The sequence below is a fragment of the Apostichopus japonicus genome, chromosome 9 (assembly GCF_037975245.1).
Source record: "Apostichopus japonicus isolate 1M-3 chromosome 9, ASM3797524v1, whole genome shotgun sequence".
NCBI classification, from domain to species: Eukaryota; Metazoa; Echinodermata; class Holothuroidea; order Aspidochirotida; family Stichopodidae; genus Apostichopus; species Apostichopus japonicus.
Window position 1 is genome coordinate 18,459,295 of NC_092569.1, and position 17,023 is coordinate 18,476,317.

General features: G+C 34.5%; 2 protein-coding genes across 2 annotated transcripts in view; one reads left to right on the forward strand and one right to left on the reverse strand.

Moving 5' to 3' along the window:
- Positions 1-1,670: 1,670 nt before the first annotated feature.
- On the reverse strand, positions 1,671-11,961 carry LOC139974223 (uncharacterized). Its single transcript, XM_071981228.1, has 8 exons — positions 11,826-11,961; positions 8,295-8,340; positions 6,925-7,094; positions 6,085-6,349; positions 5,276-5,490; positions 4,710-5,015; positions 3,974-4,241; positions 1,671-2,398 (listed from the first exon to the last, which is right to left on the reverse strand). The coding sequence occupies exons 1-8, from the start codon at positions 11,913-11,915 to the stop codon at positions 2,157-2,159; spliced, it is 1,602 nt and encodes a 533-aa protein (XP_071837329.1). The 5' UTR covers positions 11,916-11,961; the 3' UTR covers positions 1,671-2,156.
- Positions 11,962-14,798: 2,837 nt separating this feature from the next.
- LOC139974237 (fibrinogen-like protein A) overlaps positions 14,799-17,023 on the forward strand; it is a 77,452-nt gene continuing 75,227 nt past the window's right edge. The window contains exon 1 of the mRNA XM_071981247.1: positions 14,799-14,937. Coding sequence (XP_071837348.1) covers positions 14,854-14,937 — 84 coding nt within the window. The 5' untranslated portion in view covers positions 14,799-14,853. The remainder of the gene's footprint in view (positions 14,938-17,023) is intronic.

Consider the following 17,023-nt stretch of genomic DNA (forward strand, 5'->3'; position numbering starts at 1 on the left):
ACTCCACAGTGAGAACACTGGGTACACGGTGGTTACATACTACACTCCGTCCATAATTCACCCGATTACCAGATGCACATACACCTAGCAACCGTGGTAACTTGCGTGAGGACTCTAATGAACAACAACTGATTTATTTTGATGCCTTAATCACTTTAGCCACCACTCACATGGGACCTATTCTAAGTTTGACAATACATGCGCATGTGTGAGGTCCTGAAAGTATAATGAAAGTGGTTTGTCTTGTCATCTTAGTTTCAGATGTCATAGAAATGTATTCTTGTAGACCTAGCAAAACATTTAAACTGACACAGTCCCATTTGAAGTGTGTCAAGGGTGGCATTACAAAGCATTGGTGGTTTAACATGCTGAGGTATGACGACTTTTGGCCAAATTTGCGCTAAGCTCACTATACGAACTCGGATCTGGACTGTGCCTTATTAGGTAGTTATATAAATTATTAATAATGGCCTATTAGGAAGTGCACCATTTTGTGGTATGACTTTCAGGACGGCAAGTCGAGAAACTCACATGCAGTCGCGGCGGATAGCTTCCTTCGTATATATGTCCTGGGACATTTTGGGACATCGTTCCTCTAGGCTTATATATGAGGCCCTGGGGTCATTCCTTGACCGATTTGGTGCACCATAATGTGCCCTTTTCGAAGTAAATTTATTCACAGGTTGTTAGTTGTCATGGGTTTGAACAAATGAGGGGTAATCTATCTTGAAACATAGGGCAAAATGGGGCTGCGATCTGGCAGGTATTCAAATCTGAAATTTTCTTGGTACGCTGCGCGCCAACCGATGCTTAGTTACGGCCGGAATATTCGAATCAATTACGCCATCCCCCCCGGTTCAAATCGGATTGGCGCCCCTGCATATGGCACATCGTCGTATACCCACCATATATGACATACATGAGCCATTACACAATATTGAAACTTTGAGGTTCGTTGAACACTTTTTTGACGTTATTTACTACGATGTTAGTCCAATAGTCTAATTTCCTACAAGTTACAATTATTGGAGGGTGAGTTGTGAAACGATTTTAGCCGTTTTGGCGTGTGTATTATAGCTAAAAGATTCATGTTTTAATATGGCATTTGTCATTTGACCTCGACATTGTTTTCCTATGGCTTTATGTGGTCAATCACAAGGTGCCAGCAGCTCACGTACATGTAGCAAAGCCATAAGATGAAGTTTTTATTGCATGTTATCACAAATTGTAATTTGACGTTATGCCCACCAAAATTTGAAGTCCATCTGGCTTACAGCTTAAACGAGTTAACAATAAGCTTTTTGGACCAAAGTTGGCCAAGTGTGACCGTTGATCTCATCAACAACGTGATCTTTGTACTTTGAATTTGATTTGACTTTGACGTTCTGGTATCTTATATGTGCAAAACGGTTTTTCATCACTTTTTAATGTTATGTAAAGTACCCCAACTACAAACACTAATGCACAAGTGTCAAAAGCAATCCTGCTTACCAAGGTAGAACTTGTTATAGTCAGGAACATAGTGGCAACTTACAAAAATCTCAAGTGACAACATTAATGTGACTAATCAGTTGCGGTCTGCATTTTATTCGGAACACCGTTACAGAGGGTCGTGTCTTAATTTGACATCTTAACAAAGTGACTGAAAGAAACAGAACTCACAAAAGAGCGTTGTTTTAACTGTACGTAATTGTGATTGAATTTATTATACGTTGGTATGAATCAATTGAACTACATTAGGTGTTAGACATGTGGCAATATACTCCGAATTTTAAAAAGGAAAAAGAAGAGATTAATGCAAAGTCTGTAAAACCTTGTAAATGTTGTCATGTACATTTCCATAGATAAGGTAAAGTAATTTGGCATGGCTTTAACTCAAACACGTCAGTTATCCGGGCTTTTTCTTTTCTTGGTTCTTCACTCTTTTATTGTCCGGTGACAGTTAACCTCACTATCAAATGTATTCAGATATTTTGTGGTTATCTCAGTCCATGTTGTCTTTTAGGAAAAATTGTCCTGCATAGAAATTTCGAGTGCTCACAATAAGGGAGACGTTTTCAGATTTTGGTAACACTTTGTTGTTAAATTATCTTTCACAGTAAAAATGTAGACACAATATTCACTTTGCTGTTAACATTTTTTTCTGAATCACATCATCAGGATCGAGGTCGTATCTTCATTTCCGTGGACTGTATGTTGGTATAACCGCCAGGGAAATAATACCAATAAATGGTATAAGATCCAGTGTATGGTGAATTGAGGTCACAATAATAATAATAATTGTACCACCATCCGGATTTATAAATAGCGGCATAATTATAAGAATAACCATCGTTGTCACGGTCACGTGTAGAGAATGCTGCTCCATTGTGATAACTATGACCAAGTGCGTTGTAACCTAGATAAGCAAACAGAAAGAAAAGGGTCAATGAAAGCATTGTCACAGAATGTATGTATGAAAACTACAACAAATATAACTTAATTTTAATATATGACACGAAGACTGAATGGTTACGTCATAGAGTAACTAAATGCATCATACAATCGAGTGTATTTTATTTAAATATTAAGACACCCTTTTACAAACGATGGGCAAGTCGTTCACAGGAAATTGAAATTATTTATTAGAGCATTCATTTATAGTCGTACTCATATGTAAAGATAGGCATCAGTTTTTGGGAGCTCAGCATCGACCTCGTGTCGAGATTCAAGGAGGGTATACACAGTGAAGGGATCGTAAAAGTCCTTGTCACCTCATGTATTTTCGTAAATCGGAACTCATCATTTTAATATCATATGACTTGATTCAAATCGAAAGACCTTACTTTAATATGAATCCATTGTTTCATAACTGTTTGTAATTCAATGCCTACAATATTGAATTTCATACTTTGACTGGAGTACGTATGTATATATTTAAGCATTTCAAATATTAGCACAATGATTAAAGCTCCACTTGAGGATAAATAACCGTTTTATATCTTACGAGGGAGACCTGAGACGTAATATTTGGGCATGATAAATTTCTCCATTCTTCTCTTTGTTTAGATTCGTTATAAAAATTGGAAAGGTATACTTGAAATAATCACGTTCAGTTTTTTTCAATATTCTCCCAACTATAACAGAAAAAACAGTGTCCCCCCCCCAAAAAAAAAACTTGTCTGGTTTACATTATTGGTTGCTAAAAGTAATCGATTTGAAATTATCGCTACACTATTCTGGAAATTAACTTTCTGAAATAAACGACACATGAGTGTAGAAATTTATATATTTCATGTTATAGCATGTGATAGATTGTTCAATACAACTGTTCATTCTCGAAGTAATATACTGACTTTGGTACGAATTACTGTGACGATCGATCATGTATAGTGTAGAAGCCTATTACGTACCATTCGCAGCCATACATAATCTCGTAAGAGTGAATTAGGTTTGAAATCAAATAAGTATATCGTCTTTCGCCATGTAACTGTTTTCAACTGGTGCGAACTTAAAAGTTGCTGTTTTTTCGGTTTTTACTGTACTCTGCCTACTACTGTATCTTGGTATCTCTCCAAGGACCAGGTAAACACAGCTAAAGACCATAGTCTATGACTCTAAAATTTAAACATTATCTCTGTGATCTACATGAGATAAGATATTTGGTTATATGTGGGTTTCTTTTCTATGTCGAGGCAAATGAATTGAAGAAAGTTTTCCAGATCATAGAATATGGTTACGTCTTATGTGTAGTTTAAGTATTTTCAAGGTTTAATTGAACCAGAAAATGAGCACATGATTTTAATATATCTGGACTATCAGTTTTTGATAGCCATGATAAGTCTATTATAAAATCTAAGTATTTGTAATCTCTAATATAGCACGTTGAAAAATTAGAATTGCTCTGAATAGTTGCCAAGTGCATCCGTTATGATGATCATATGCACATCAGATTGTAGAATCTACTTGGAGAAAAAGATAAAATGGAACTCACCTGCTGTACTTGAAGAGTCATAACCACTGATACTTAGTCTGAAATTAGTATCCACATTGCCCACGCTGAAGGAGCTATACTTAGCAAAGTGATGTTGCCCAGATTTTGAAACGAAATCAATCCTTAGCTCATATTGACCTTGGCTCGTCAATGCTGCAAGTTTATCGTTGCCAAGCCAGAAATTGCCGTCGGCAGTTCCGAATCCCTCTCTGTATTCATTCCAATCTCTGTGAAAACTCAAACTACTGTCAACGCGTCGCTGGAAAACCTGTAATTATAGTAACACAAACAAAAAGTTAGACGCAACTATATATCAACTAATGTTATTACATTTTAAGATGCTTGCAATTATCCCAGTTGAGATACCCTCCAAAGTTCATTCAGTTTACATGATTGCGTTGTGATGTGTATAACCCATGGATCTGAAAGAAGTATCATCATGCATAATACTTCTACTTTAAAAAAAGCAGACCAACGTTCGCAAGCCAAAATAAGTACACTTAAGACAGATGTTCTCTCGACATACTGGTGTCAATAAACCAAATTAATATGCAAACAGTCCTATCCTATTTGTTAAGTTGGCTTTAATCGTCACAAACTAATGATAACATAATAATAGTAATAACTATTTAAGAAATAATAATAGTAACAATTGTGTTTTTATCAGTGACAAAAGAGAAAGAATACAACTTCCTTTCCTTTCTTATCATTAAAAATGACAATAACAGATACATACCAACCAACCACCTCCATCAGAGACGTCACACAATACTTGAAATGGGTTGCCTGTCCACCCTGCTGGTTGTATAAGTCGAATGCTGTCGGAGTCCTCTGTACTATATGCTTGGCAGTCTGATGCAGTAGCCCGATCACATTGGACCCCGTCTCCAGTGTATCCTACGTTACAATAACACCGTGATAAGCCTTGTCGTTCTTCACAATTACCATTGGGACTGCACCGGTATGTGTCATCACAGCTCAACTGACCGCTGTTGCAGGAACATCGTTTGGTACAAGAAGGGTTCACATATACTTCACCTTCCTAACGAGATAAAACGGTACGCCTTGTCAAGTAGATGCAAAATAATAATATCCTTCAATGGGAATACTCAATGTTCCATGTCGAGGTATAACGAGCAGTGCAATAGGTGACATTCCTTCATAAAATTAGAGCAGCTGCAGGGTAAAGATTTAACGTTTTTAAAATGTATCATTTCAAGCACCATAATAACTGTTTTGTTCCAGCTTTTCTTCTCATTGTAAATAAGTTTGATACGTAAATATTTAGGAATGGTATCTTACCGCTAGGACTACTCCTTGACCGTTCTCTGCTTCCTCTATGAAACAACTACAATTCTCTCTTGGTACACAGTCTTCCCCGTCCATCAGGAACCCATCGGGACAAACGCAAGTGGGTGTGCTAGAGCATGATTCGGTACATGTAGGATCGGCACATGAACCTTCACATTTACACCTGTTGAGAACCTTGTTGGTGGGACACCACTCGATGCATGGGTCTGGAATAGGAATAAAGATTAAGTTACGACATCAAAAAGGAAAGCTTTATGCAAAGTGTACGATGATCTATTATCTCAATAACACATCATGTTCATAAATTATCATTTGATATTGTATAAAAATGGGAAACATGCTTCACAGCTAAAACGACATATCTAAATAAACCAATGAAATAAATAGCAAACCGCTCTCTGCCCTTACTAGATGAACAAAATACATCGATTTATGAAGAAACTAAGTCTGAGCTAAGTGCTTGATAGCAGTGGCCAACAACGTGCTCATGAAAGTAAATTTACATGCTGCAAAATGAATATTAAATATTACTACGCGCTCATTCATCTAGAGATACCTTGGTTAATGGCATGGATGTAAGGTTGGTTCAGGTGAGAAGTATATCGTTAGTAAGCGAAACATTCCCGCTCTGTATGACACCGCAGATCAAACATATTAATATCATCGAATTATTGAAACATGTGTGAACAGCAAAAATCGCAATATTTTAATTTCACTGTTTAACGGTTAGCAAACATATTAAATGTCACTTCGGGCGAGAAACGTGTCCAGTTAAGAAGTGTATCAGTTTAATAACCCACCTGCTGTTCCGGTATACTCTCCGGTGCTAACCAGTTTGTAATGACTGAAGCTGTCACTGATGCGGAAAGTTTCATACGTCACGAAGAATGAACAACCGGATTCTGTAGTTAGATCCATGCGTAGCTGATATTTCCTCTGATTGGTGATGTAGGATATCTTCTCATTGCCGAGCCAAAATTCATGAGAAAGGAAACCAAAACCGTTTTCATATTCGTCCCAAGTACGATTGAAGTTGATTGAATTATCCTCTCGTCTCTGTATGACCTGTTGAAATAATTGGAAACATCAAAATATCAAACTGATTGGATTGTAAGATCGTTAGTTATTAACTGTAAGACTAGTGTGAAACAAAAGAAAGGCAAAACTATACTGAAACATGGAACAAACAACCTGCAGGAAGAGAAGAATGAGATAAATTAAATATAAACAAATTAAAATCACTCACAAACCACACCCAATGTATATTGATGCGAATACTATATAAATATTACCAATATATAAGTTGTGTCATCTTCGCCAATTTAGTATTCTTATTGAAGTCAGGAATATGTGGAAAGTATTAAAACGTATTGGAAAACCATGTAGGAATATAAGTATGGTGCAGACTGCTTTTGCGAAAGAGCATGACAGATGATTCGACCAACCTCTTTTTGTAAGACATAAATATTGTGTAAAGCTTGCTGAGCCCAATATAACATCAAACTATATATTATTACATCATAATAATATGAAAAGTTCTGTAGTATGAGAAATGTATTATTTCAACAAGAATAATTTCAATTGGGGTGACAATTTTGCAATGTAAATACAATATTCACAGTATAAAATACAACACCTACCGTCCATCCACCATCACCTAGACTGTTGTTACAAGATACTTCAAAAGGTTCAGGATAGCCGTCTGGTTTGATGACGTAAACACCATCGTTTCTAGACGATTGACATTGGCTTAGCACTTCATGGCAGTCTCGTGGATATTCAGCACGTTGGTAGAGGAAAAACGATGACGCTAAAAGGAAAAAGTAACACAACATAACCATGACTTACATCAAGCTAAGAGGTTTCATAGCTCCGGAGACACTTGTTTGACAACAGAGATCATATAGCCTACCTTTAGTGTTTACTTTGTCAATGTTCACAACCACTTGCGTCATTTCCTGATCACGTTATAAAAGTTTGGCATGGGCAATTACGAAGATGTGATTTTAAGATCTAGTTACTATTACTTACTGATCTGTACTATTTCAAACATTTTCCATTTTTTTTTTTTTTAAATGAAGTCACTCGTTTTATCTTATATCCCTGAAAAATTTGGTAAGTTAAGCATTTGAATAATACATAGCAAATTAAAAACCTCATTTTAAAGACGATCAATATTTTTTTAACGAATTTCGTTTCCTATACATCATAATTTTCATACACAAAAAGGTACTAAAGTAAACAAATTATCTTTAAAAAATTAAAAGTCTTTAAAGTTACATAGTGCTTATTATACTTACAATTGATATGTTAACAACATATGATATCTTTGAAGATACTTCCCAAACGATTTGTATATCATATACGTTTATAATTGTTTGGAAATTCTCCAAATGTTATTATATAGTTGTATCTTAAAGACAAACAATATTACTTTCACTCGTCTTTGGAAATTAGCTTGTGGTTGGGGCAATGGGGAAGGAGAATGGAGAGGGGAGAGGATATACGGGTAAGAAAATGCTACAACGTTGTTAACGTTTTGAAGTTTTTAATATGATAGAAATTAACATGATAGAAATGCTACAATGTTGCTATAACGTTGCTACAACGTTGTTAACGTTATGAAGTTGTTAATATGATAGAAGTTAACATAAAACATTTTTAGAATTAACATTCTTCAGAAATTAACATTCTTTGAAATAAAAAGTCTTTGAAGTTACATAGTGCTTATTATACTCACAAATGTTATGTTAACAAAATATGATATCTTTGAGGATACTTCCCGAACGATTTGTATATCATATACGTTCATAATTGTTTGGAAATTCTCCAAATGTTATTATATAGTTTTATCTTAAAGAAAAACAATATTATTTTCACTCGTCTTTGGAGGTTAGCTTGTGGTTGGGGTAAAGGGGAAGGAGAGGGGAGAAGGGAGAAGAGATAAGGTAAAGAAAATGCTATAACGTTGTTAACGTTTTGAAGTTTTTAATATGATAGAAACACTTACTTAACGTTTGATCTCCGTAGTCACTAATGCTCCTTTGACGTTCCGGCTAAAATAAGGTCAAAAATATGTATTAACAATGATCGTCCAATAAGTACAGGGTACAATTATATAGTAAAATATGTCAACGTTACATTTTTCTTATTTTCCATTGTCCTATATTTAGGTTAGTCCAAGTTTTATTTTATTTTCTCATATATCAATTGCAACATTACACATAGCTGCTTGTTATTTAGGACAAGTTAGAGAAGAGTTATTGACGCAGTTATGTATCTGTATTAGTAGATAGCCGCCGTTTATTGAATACAAAAAGAAGAACAATATAGATACGACAAAGTTTGGTTGAGTTGTAGAGGAGTATGACAATAAATATGATAAGCAGTTTTAATTTTTACGTGAATTCAGGTGAATATTGAAGATTAAAAGTTATCCGATAAAGATGTCACTTCTCTCAGTACAAAACACAAGCGATGAAAGTTTAGAATTGAGTTTAGCATTGTCTTGAAAACATATTTTGTTTTGTTTAAATATCCCATATATTCAGAGTGTTTTTATGCCCATCAATTTCTTCTAGACAATGAACATTTACTATATTCCCATTAGGTATCACGTTCTTGATATGACTTTTATAGTTTAAAACATTTTTTTTTTAAGGAGACCTATTGGTTAATAAAGATTTGGTTCTAATGTATAAAAACGTTCGAGAGAATTTTTGTAGAAAACATAATTATATCAAAGAACCGTTAGAATCTTCATAATAACATATTTTTCTTGTAAATTGTTTAATTAATTAATTCACATGAAACAAGTTCATAAAAATACTTTGCAAATTTCACATCTGCATTTTGTTATCGCGAATTTGGATTAAATGGAAATTGTTCTTTGTACTGGCAACGAAAAAATGTATAACCTTTACACACATTAAATGATCGGGATTATTAATAGAGCAAATTCTTTTTTTGATATCATGCAGCTGTTTGGGATAAATCTGAAAAAGATGAAAATTTGTGGCGACAACGAACTGACAACGACATCAGCAATTAAATCAATTGCCAATTCTTACAACAGCAACGTTTGGATGAGTAAAGTTAGTGTATCTTTTGATTTTCTTTATTGCCATTGTTCATTTACTTTAATTTAGTATAATATATTTAGTATACAACCTAAATATATTATACTAGTTAAGTAGTTAATTAAGTCGACAGCGTATTTAATGTAACGGAATTAGAACAATTTTCTTTAATCGACTATGCATCTTTAGAGCTTACGAAACATTCTATGAAAAGGTAGATTAAACATGTTTGACAGCCACCGAGAACGCTTTTTGATATTACAAAGAACAAAATGTACACAATACGCTAATCGTTTGACGTTTATTGCAGCAGTTTGTTAATCTTTAGTTTTCATCGTTAACTTTAGCGAAGAAACTACCTCTAAGAAAATGCTATCATTATTTCGTTATTTTACTAAGTATTTTGTAGAATTGTTAACTTAAACATTGTCCTTTAAATTTTGAAAAACGTTGTCTGGGCATAGACGAAAAAATCAAATTGACAGGCATTTATCAATTATCATGTAACTAAAGTAACTGTTCATGACCTTAAGGTTGACTTAATAATGAGATAGCAAAATGTATTGTCTTATAACTTAGAGTTGACTTGAAATAAATGACTTGAACACTTATTCTAAGTTCAAAAGCAGGCATCCTGCGTAATGACTTTTTCAATAAAATTGTTCACACAATAATTTAAAAAAATCATTAACTACTTCGATACGTTATCATAATATTTCGACAAGTTTTCTAAGTTCAAGAGTTGGCATCCTGAGCATTGAATTTTTTGCAAAAGACTACAACGGTACATTATCATGATTTTCTAATAAAGTAAATCAAGAAGAATTTGGGTGACAGAATATTAAACTGCGTTCCCAGAGACAGAAAGGACTATTGTTTTAGAAAGATTGTGTGTTTTACCAAATAAGTGAAACTCAAAGAAAATGGCTCTTTCATATCCACTGGGTGTTTATAAGATATAGTTAAAGTTTTCAAGAAGGCATATGTTCGTCAAAGCTGAATATTCTCAGATATCTATTCAAAATCGCACCGCCTGAATCTTCGATATCTCCAAATGACGGACAGAAAAAGTACTGTTGTTTTTTGGTTTTTTTTTTACTCGTTAGTAAATGTTAACAAACCAAATATGCGTTGTCAAGATTTCTCTTTTGTTTAATATTTTGTAACATTTTCATGATGCGAAATAGCGGAATTTAAATATATGTACATCAACATATTAAAACAACGTGTCAGAAGTAGAGTCAAATGTTGTTTCCTATAATTAGCAGGCGTCTACGAAAAAGTCTAGACTTTTCAAAGTAAATTCAGTTTATGAGTCGGATCGGGATTTTCAAGATTAAAGACATTTATTGATTAAAGCACTTAATCATAACTAATCTAAGTGTAAATATTACAACGTAAGCATTTGGTAAGATAAAATGTTTGTTGTGTAAAAAATGTCGTTAAATAGTATTTATTCAGTAACTCTCCCATTGCCATCAAATATAGACATTTAAACAAAAGAAAGGAAAAATAAAAAGCTTAGGCTATATGAATTAACATTTTTATTTTATGTGGATAAGGGAAATTTAGTTATTAAATGATATATAGATCAACCTTAGATTTCAACTGAAGTAGCCGTAAAGTAGAAAGTCTCGGTTTAGCCGTGTAAATGTTAATAAATCAGTAAAGAAGTAGAAAAAAGGGTTGGGGTATTAACGGGTTAGATTATCGGTTGGAGCATTACAGACATACTTTAGTAAGACAAGTATACAATATAGGTCATTGCTTTAACGTTCTAAACCTCTTCAATTCATGTTGCTGTGGTAGATTAGCCTATATAAAAGCAACGATTTTCTATTTATGGTATTTATAGGTATATTATTTTAATATTGAATTTTTCTTTCGATTTCCTCCGTGTCTGTCAAAATATAACGTTTCTATAACAACGCCACAAAAAAGCGCAATTAATCAAGTATATTAAGTATAAATCGCGGCTAACTAAGATACTCCGCATTTTTTTTGTTTTCAACGACAATGCATTTTACTGTTCACAGTGTGTCTATATTTCGCAGATTAAATTTATATGAATTTATGATGTGTACTTCAATTGAAAGAATCCGTCTGATGGTTTCTTGAACAGAGTCATTATTATAGAAATTAAGGGAATCATGTAAAATATACCCTTTGGTAAATGTATTCTATACTACTATTTATAGTAATAGAAGACTCAAAACGCGAAACGATAAATTTACAACCAGTACGTGTGACTTAATCGAATTCGACTTCTTTATTACTGTAAGTTAGCATTTTTGAAGTAATATTTTTAACTCTTAGATAGATCAACTGAAAGTAAATCGCTAACAGAGAGTGTAACAAGGTTTAACATTGCAGATCGAAAACAATCAATTGAGTACTTAAACATCGAAACGGTAACTTGACAGATGTTACACTGAAAGATAAAAGTAAAGGAAAAAACTTACCTCTCCCTGAGAAGACACGCTGCTGGAAATAAAAATGATGAGAAAAAGAGAGGTTAAACCCCCACGATGTCTTTTAAACAAGGACAACATGATAACAAGTTACCTCTTGCTGTTTAAGGTTGGAATGAATTTCTAATCCATACTGCAACAATTGAGCTACATACGAAATTATCCGGAATTGTACAGTGTTGCTAGGGAACCATTCTCATACTCATTTGTCTAGACATATTATTCGTCTAGACATATTATATATTATATAAGTACTCCTGTCAAGGACATTCGGTGTGGCTCACGTGGTTTATGTTTAGATTTCATGGCACCATTACAGTACGGTACAAGTTACTACCTTAAAAGGTATTGAATTGATGCAAGACCATACGTCATATTTAATTTTCATTTCTTGGCATCGTTAAACTACACAAATAAAGCAATTATAAAAACCTCAGATGTGGCATGACAATTAAGCAATATAATTTGGTGCATTAACTAATATTTATTATATTATAGACGAAGAACTGATGACCTAAAATGCAGTAGGACATCTGTGGGATTTGAGGTCTGAAAGTGAGGGACAAACCTGCGGGAGGGGTCTAAGGGGAGGCGGTGAATTTGATAACTCACAAATATGTTATATGTTACATCCCAGTACTAGTTGTGTATTTGAAAACGCAATCATGCTATCTGCATATGTGTTGTCAGATTTATTTAGCAATATAAAAAGTAACAATTGGTCAATGTTACCTGTGGAGCTGACTAATCAACAAGTGACCAAGACAAAGTGAGAGAGATGTATGAGTCATCGATAGCAGCAGTTCTGGAGGAAGGCTCACTTGTGTGGAATGATGCATAGAACCAAATGCCACAGTGACCGGGGGGGGGGGGGGGGGAAGAAGCTTCCAAAAAGTGGGGGCACAACATCAGAGGGGCAATTTCTCATTCCACAACCACCACTGGTAATGCTATAATGCGATACACACCTGCCATATCACTTAAATATATATGATGTGTTAGTATGCTATCAATACTATTATGGTGTACGTGAGTAATTCAAATAAAATATCAAAATTAACAAAGGCTCAAGATATCCAAAGACAGTTCTTCATCAAAGGGGACATTTTAAATGCCAGTAGGGCACATTTGCTATTTTGGGAAAACTTGCCCCCAGTGCCACACCCCCCACCCCGACTCCTACCCCCTGTCACAGTCACATTGGTAATAGTAGTAGTATACTAGTACCAGTGCGTTTCGGATCGACAGAATAATCGTCACAATGGATCCATCTTTCTTATAGCCTGTGTAGTGACATATAAAGCAGTATAAAAGTATGGTAGACTTGTCAGTGTTGATGTGGTATACCGATCGAATCCGATAAAAACAAAACACAAGGTATGGGGAAAAGTTGGGGAAGGGGGTTGGGGCAATTTCCCCCTTGCCCCCTATTATCCCGCCACTGCAGTATGATGAGGTAATAAACTAGCGAAATGAAATGAACTTCTTTTTTTCTTGAATTCAATAGATCTCTTTCGTTGATTCGACATCCATACTTGTTTATTATTGTAAATGTATCATATTTCAACTAAAATAAATCATTTTAGTGATCCTAATTCCCCCATCGAAAACTACATATTTTCTTCTATTTTAAACAGGCACACTTGTTATTATACATTCTTGTTAATGCTACGATAATTATTTGTAGTTGTCAATACTATAAAACTTATTAAGGCCTTAATTTTTGCAATGCATGGCTTTTTCACTGTGGGTTTCCTGTTTTTTTGTCTTTTTTGATGTGTTTTATTGCCAACTCGGTCACGCCGGGATATTCAATAGTTTTCTTACACGCACAGGATAAATAGTATTTCCTCGTTCCTAAAAAAAAACGAGGTAAGTGTTTTATAAGAATGCCAGGTAAAGAAAAAATATCGACAGATAAATATATATATATATATATATATATATATATAAATATATATATATATATTGATATGTATATATTATAAAGAAGATCAAGGATACTCCAACAAAATTGAATTACAGAAAACCAGAGAAATAATATATCACTCACAATTAATAAGTTAGGAGTATTGGGTAAGAAAATAAATTGGAATTTCGGATGGATGGATGGATGGATGGATGGATGGATGGATGGATGGATGGATGGATGGATGGATGGATGGATGGATGGATGGATGGATGGATGGATGGATGGATGGATGGATGGATGGATGGATGGATGGATGGATGGATGGATGGATGGATGGATGGATGGATGGATGGATGGATGGATGGATGGATGGATGGATGGATGGATGGATGAACTAGTGAATTACATTGATTTCAATTAACTGCAAGTGTCACGGTTGTTGCATGAGCTAACTCTCTCAGAACATTAACCTTCCTTAATGCTTTTCGATTAGACAATCAAACAAATTTCGACACTTTTGTGCCAAGTACATCAAACCCATCCCCCCCCCCCCCCTTCCCCATCAATAAGTCTTAACTTGAAATGTGAAAATATGTACTTCCACATAGAGAAAACAATATTCTGAACATTCACGAACTTAGAATCACTTATATACACAATACAACCTATATCAAGTTAATGCTCTCATCGTTCCTAAAGTTTAAGTACAGCCTGTCCGGATGGGTTCTGTTTGCATAAAGCAAAAACATAAAGGAAAAGTGTTTTTCAACGTCAAAACAGTTCAAAAGAGTCAAAGTTATGTGTGAAAATGATTATCATAGAATATAAGGAAACTTGTTGGTCATTTAGCCTGCATGTCATTGTGTCCGTATGAAAAGACTGCTATACACTGCAGTAGGCTACTGATTTAAGTAATTCACCCTCAGTGTGTTTAAATTGAAAGTAAAATAAGAACATTTGAATATTTTGCAATGTTTCATAAAGGCTTCGGTAGATTTTTAAACTATATTGCGGAGTGCACTGAGCTACCATTTGTATTGCATAAACCGATGTGTTGACATATACTTTATTCATACAGCTGTTAAACTATACATAGCCTATACAACAATGGGGAAGAACTTTTGTTTCTTCTTCTCTGTGATTGTCTGGATGATGCTGACAAGTGGTTTATTATCTGTGGTTTCGGGCACGGTAGGTAGTTTGTTGTTTAATACAGGTAATACATTCATTGTGTATTGAATGGAGCAACAAACCCAATCATGATCTTTGGCTCATATGAGAGAGATCTTTCTGAAGAGAAACTTGCCCAAACAGTTCCTTTGAGTGTGTGTGTGTACGTTTGAGATATATACTGATTTAATAGTCGTGTCAGGCTTCATCTCGTTTTGTAAATCTGTGATGTCATAGTTCCACTGGGATCTGAAACCTTTTACGTTTGCTCCTTTTTTTAAATACTTTTAAAGCAAAATATTGCTAATAATGTTGATACTAAAACAAATGCAATTATTAGGTCGTGTTAAATATTCAGTTTTGTATAGCGATTATTTGCAAAACCCATCTCCATTACTGAAGATAAAAGTTGTAATAAATAAAAAAAAATAATAAAAATAAAGCTCAGAGTTCAAGTGAATCGATGCTGCCACATTTAGACAAGGTCAAGTGTTCCGCCTTGTGTGTAAAGTAACATTTACATCTTGCCAAAAATAGAATAAGTTTTTCTTAGTTGATTCGGGAAGTTTTTCATGACAGTAGTATCTATCACTTTTACCCCAACAACAATGCTACGATTTGTGTCAGCGTAAAATTCAATTTTAATTTTTACTTTTCCAATCAAAACAAATCAAATTTGGGACGTCTTCACATTCGTGACAAAAACTAACTTCAAATAAACCCATTATCTTCCAATGTTTGTTTGTTGCAAAGTTAGATTATATATATTACCTTTAATTTAGTACCCCGAGAAATGAGACCACGTGAAATATTAGGTATATGACATCAGTGTGTATGTGTCTCAATACTTCAATTTACAGTCATTATGTAATGATAGCTCGTTAATGATCTAAACAATGAATGTGATATAATCGGAATATTTGCTATCATGTAAATAGACATTTAAATCAAGGCCTATAGCGTTCATCTACGTACATACAAATTGTCTATTATCAATCTTATATATATATATATATATAAATATATATATATATTAATTATATTGGACATTGATATATCACATTAACTACGGAGTTAAATATTTCTCTGCTTAATGTTATAGTGATGTTATTGTGCTTCGTCGTTTTCTAGAAGCGAGTCCGTATACTTGGTGCTCTTATTGCTATCATAATTGTCTGTACTGGAGATAGTACTTAAGGATGTGTACCTGTACTTATATTCGCGGACTGATATTCTATGAGAGTTACACAAAGCCTACACTACGCATTCACACCAGTAGAACCACTGGCTTAGTGGTACGTGACACGAAGATCCGGGGTTCGATTCCTACCTGGTGGTATGACCAAGTGGTATGACAGATCTAGAATGGACAAACAAAATTGAAAAGATCAACACATCAGAAAATTCCACTAAATTACGGTTTGTCACCATTCAATGGGAGTCGAGTGTACATAAAAGTACAACATTAAATGCTAACACCACACTCTCTGAGATTAGTGTAGCCTACTCGTACTCATTCTCACAACTATAGAGAAGCAATTATACTCGTAATAGTGGTTATATAATGTTTTACTCTAAGTGCAATTCTAGTTACCAGATGTAGAAGTTCAGCAGACGCATAGACGCTAAAGAAAGCGAACTAAAATATAAATCTGGACGCATTGCATAGACAAGTGATATACTTTATGGGGCCAGCGTTACTGTTACACAACAATGTATTGCGTCCGTTCTGCATGTTATGAGCTATTATAATTGGAACACAGGTCACAAAACAGAAACCCAAAGATAAATACAGTTTATGTTGTTTTCACTTTCGTATATGTGCTATATTGATAGGAATACATATCTATGTTTTCATAGTTGATGAAATTTAATATGCCTATTTTTTACCAAAACATTGCTACGGCTACATTAGTGAAGCATTGCCTTAAACTCTCATTCAGGCAAATATGATGTAGGCCTAGGCCTATCTTCAACTGCCCCATGTCATAACTGGCAAATTTAAGTAACATAGGCCTATGCCTAACGTTAGGCCTACACATCCCCCCCCCCCCCGAGTGCAGCGTGGTACAGGTCCTGGTACTAGGCCCATAATATATAACCAACG

What these genes read in the sequence shown, in the direction of transcription:
- LOC139974223 (XM_071981228.1), bottom strand. Translation starts at nt 11,915, where the DNA reads ATGTTGTCCTTGTTTAAAAGACATCGTGGGGGTTTAACCTCTCTTTTT. An exon ending in AGAGTATACCGGAACAGCAG is followed by an intron (nt 5,491 to 6,084) that starts GTGGGTTATTAA and finishes TTCCTATTCCAG; the next exon opens with ACCCATGCATCGAGTGGTGT. An exon ending in TGACTCTTCAAGTACAGCAG is followed by an intron (nt 2,399 to 3,973) that starts GTGAGTTCCATT and finishes TTGCTTATCTAG; the next exon opens with GTTACAACGCACTTGGTCAT.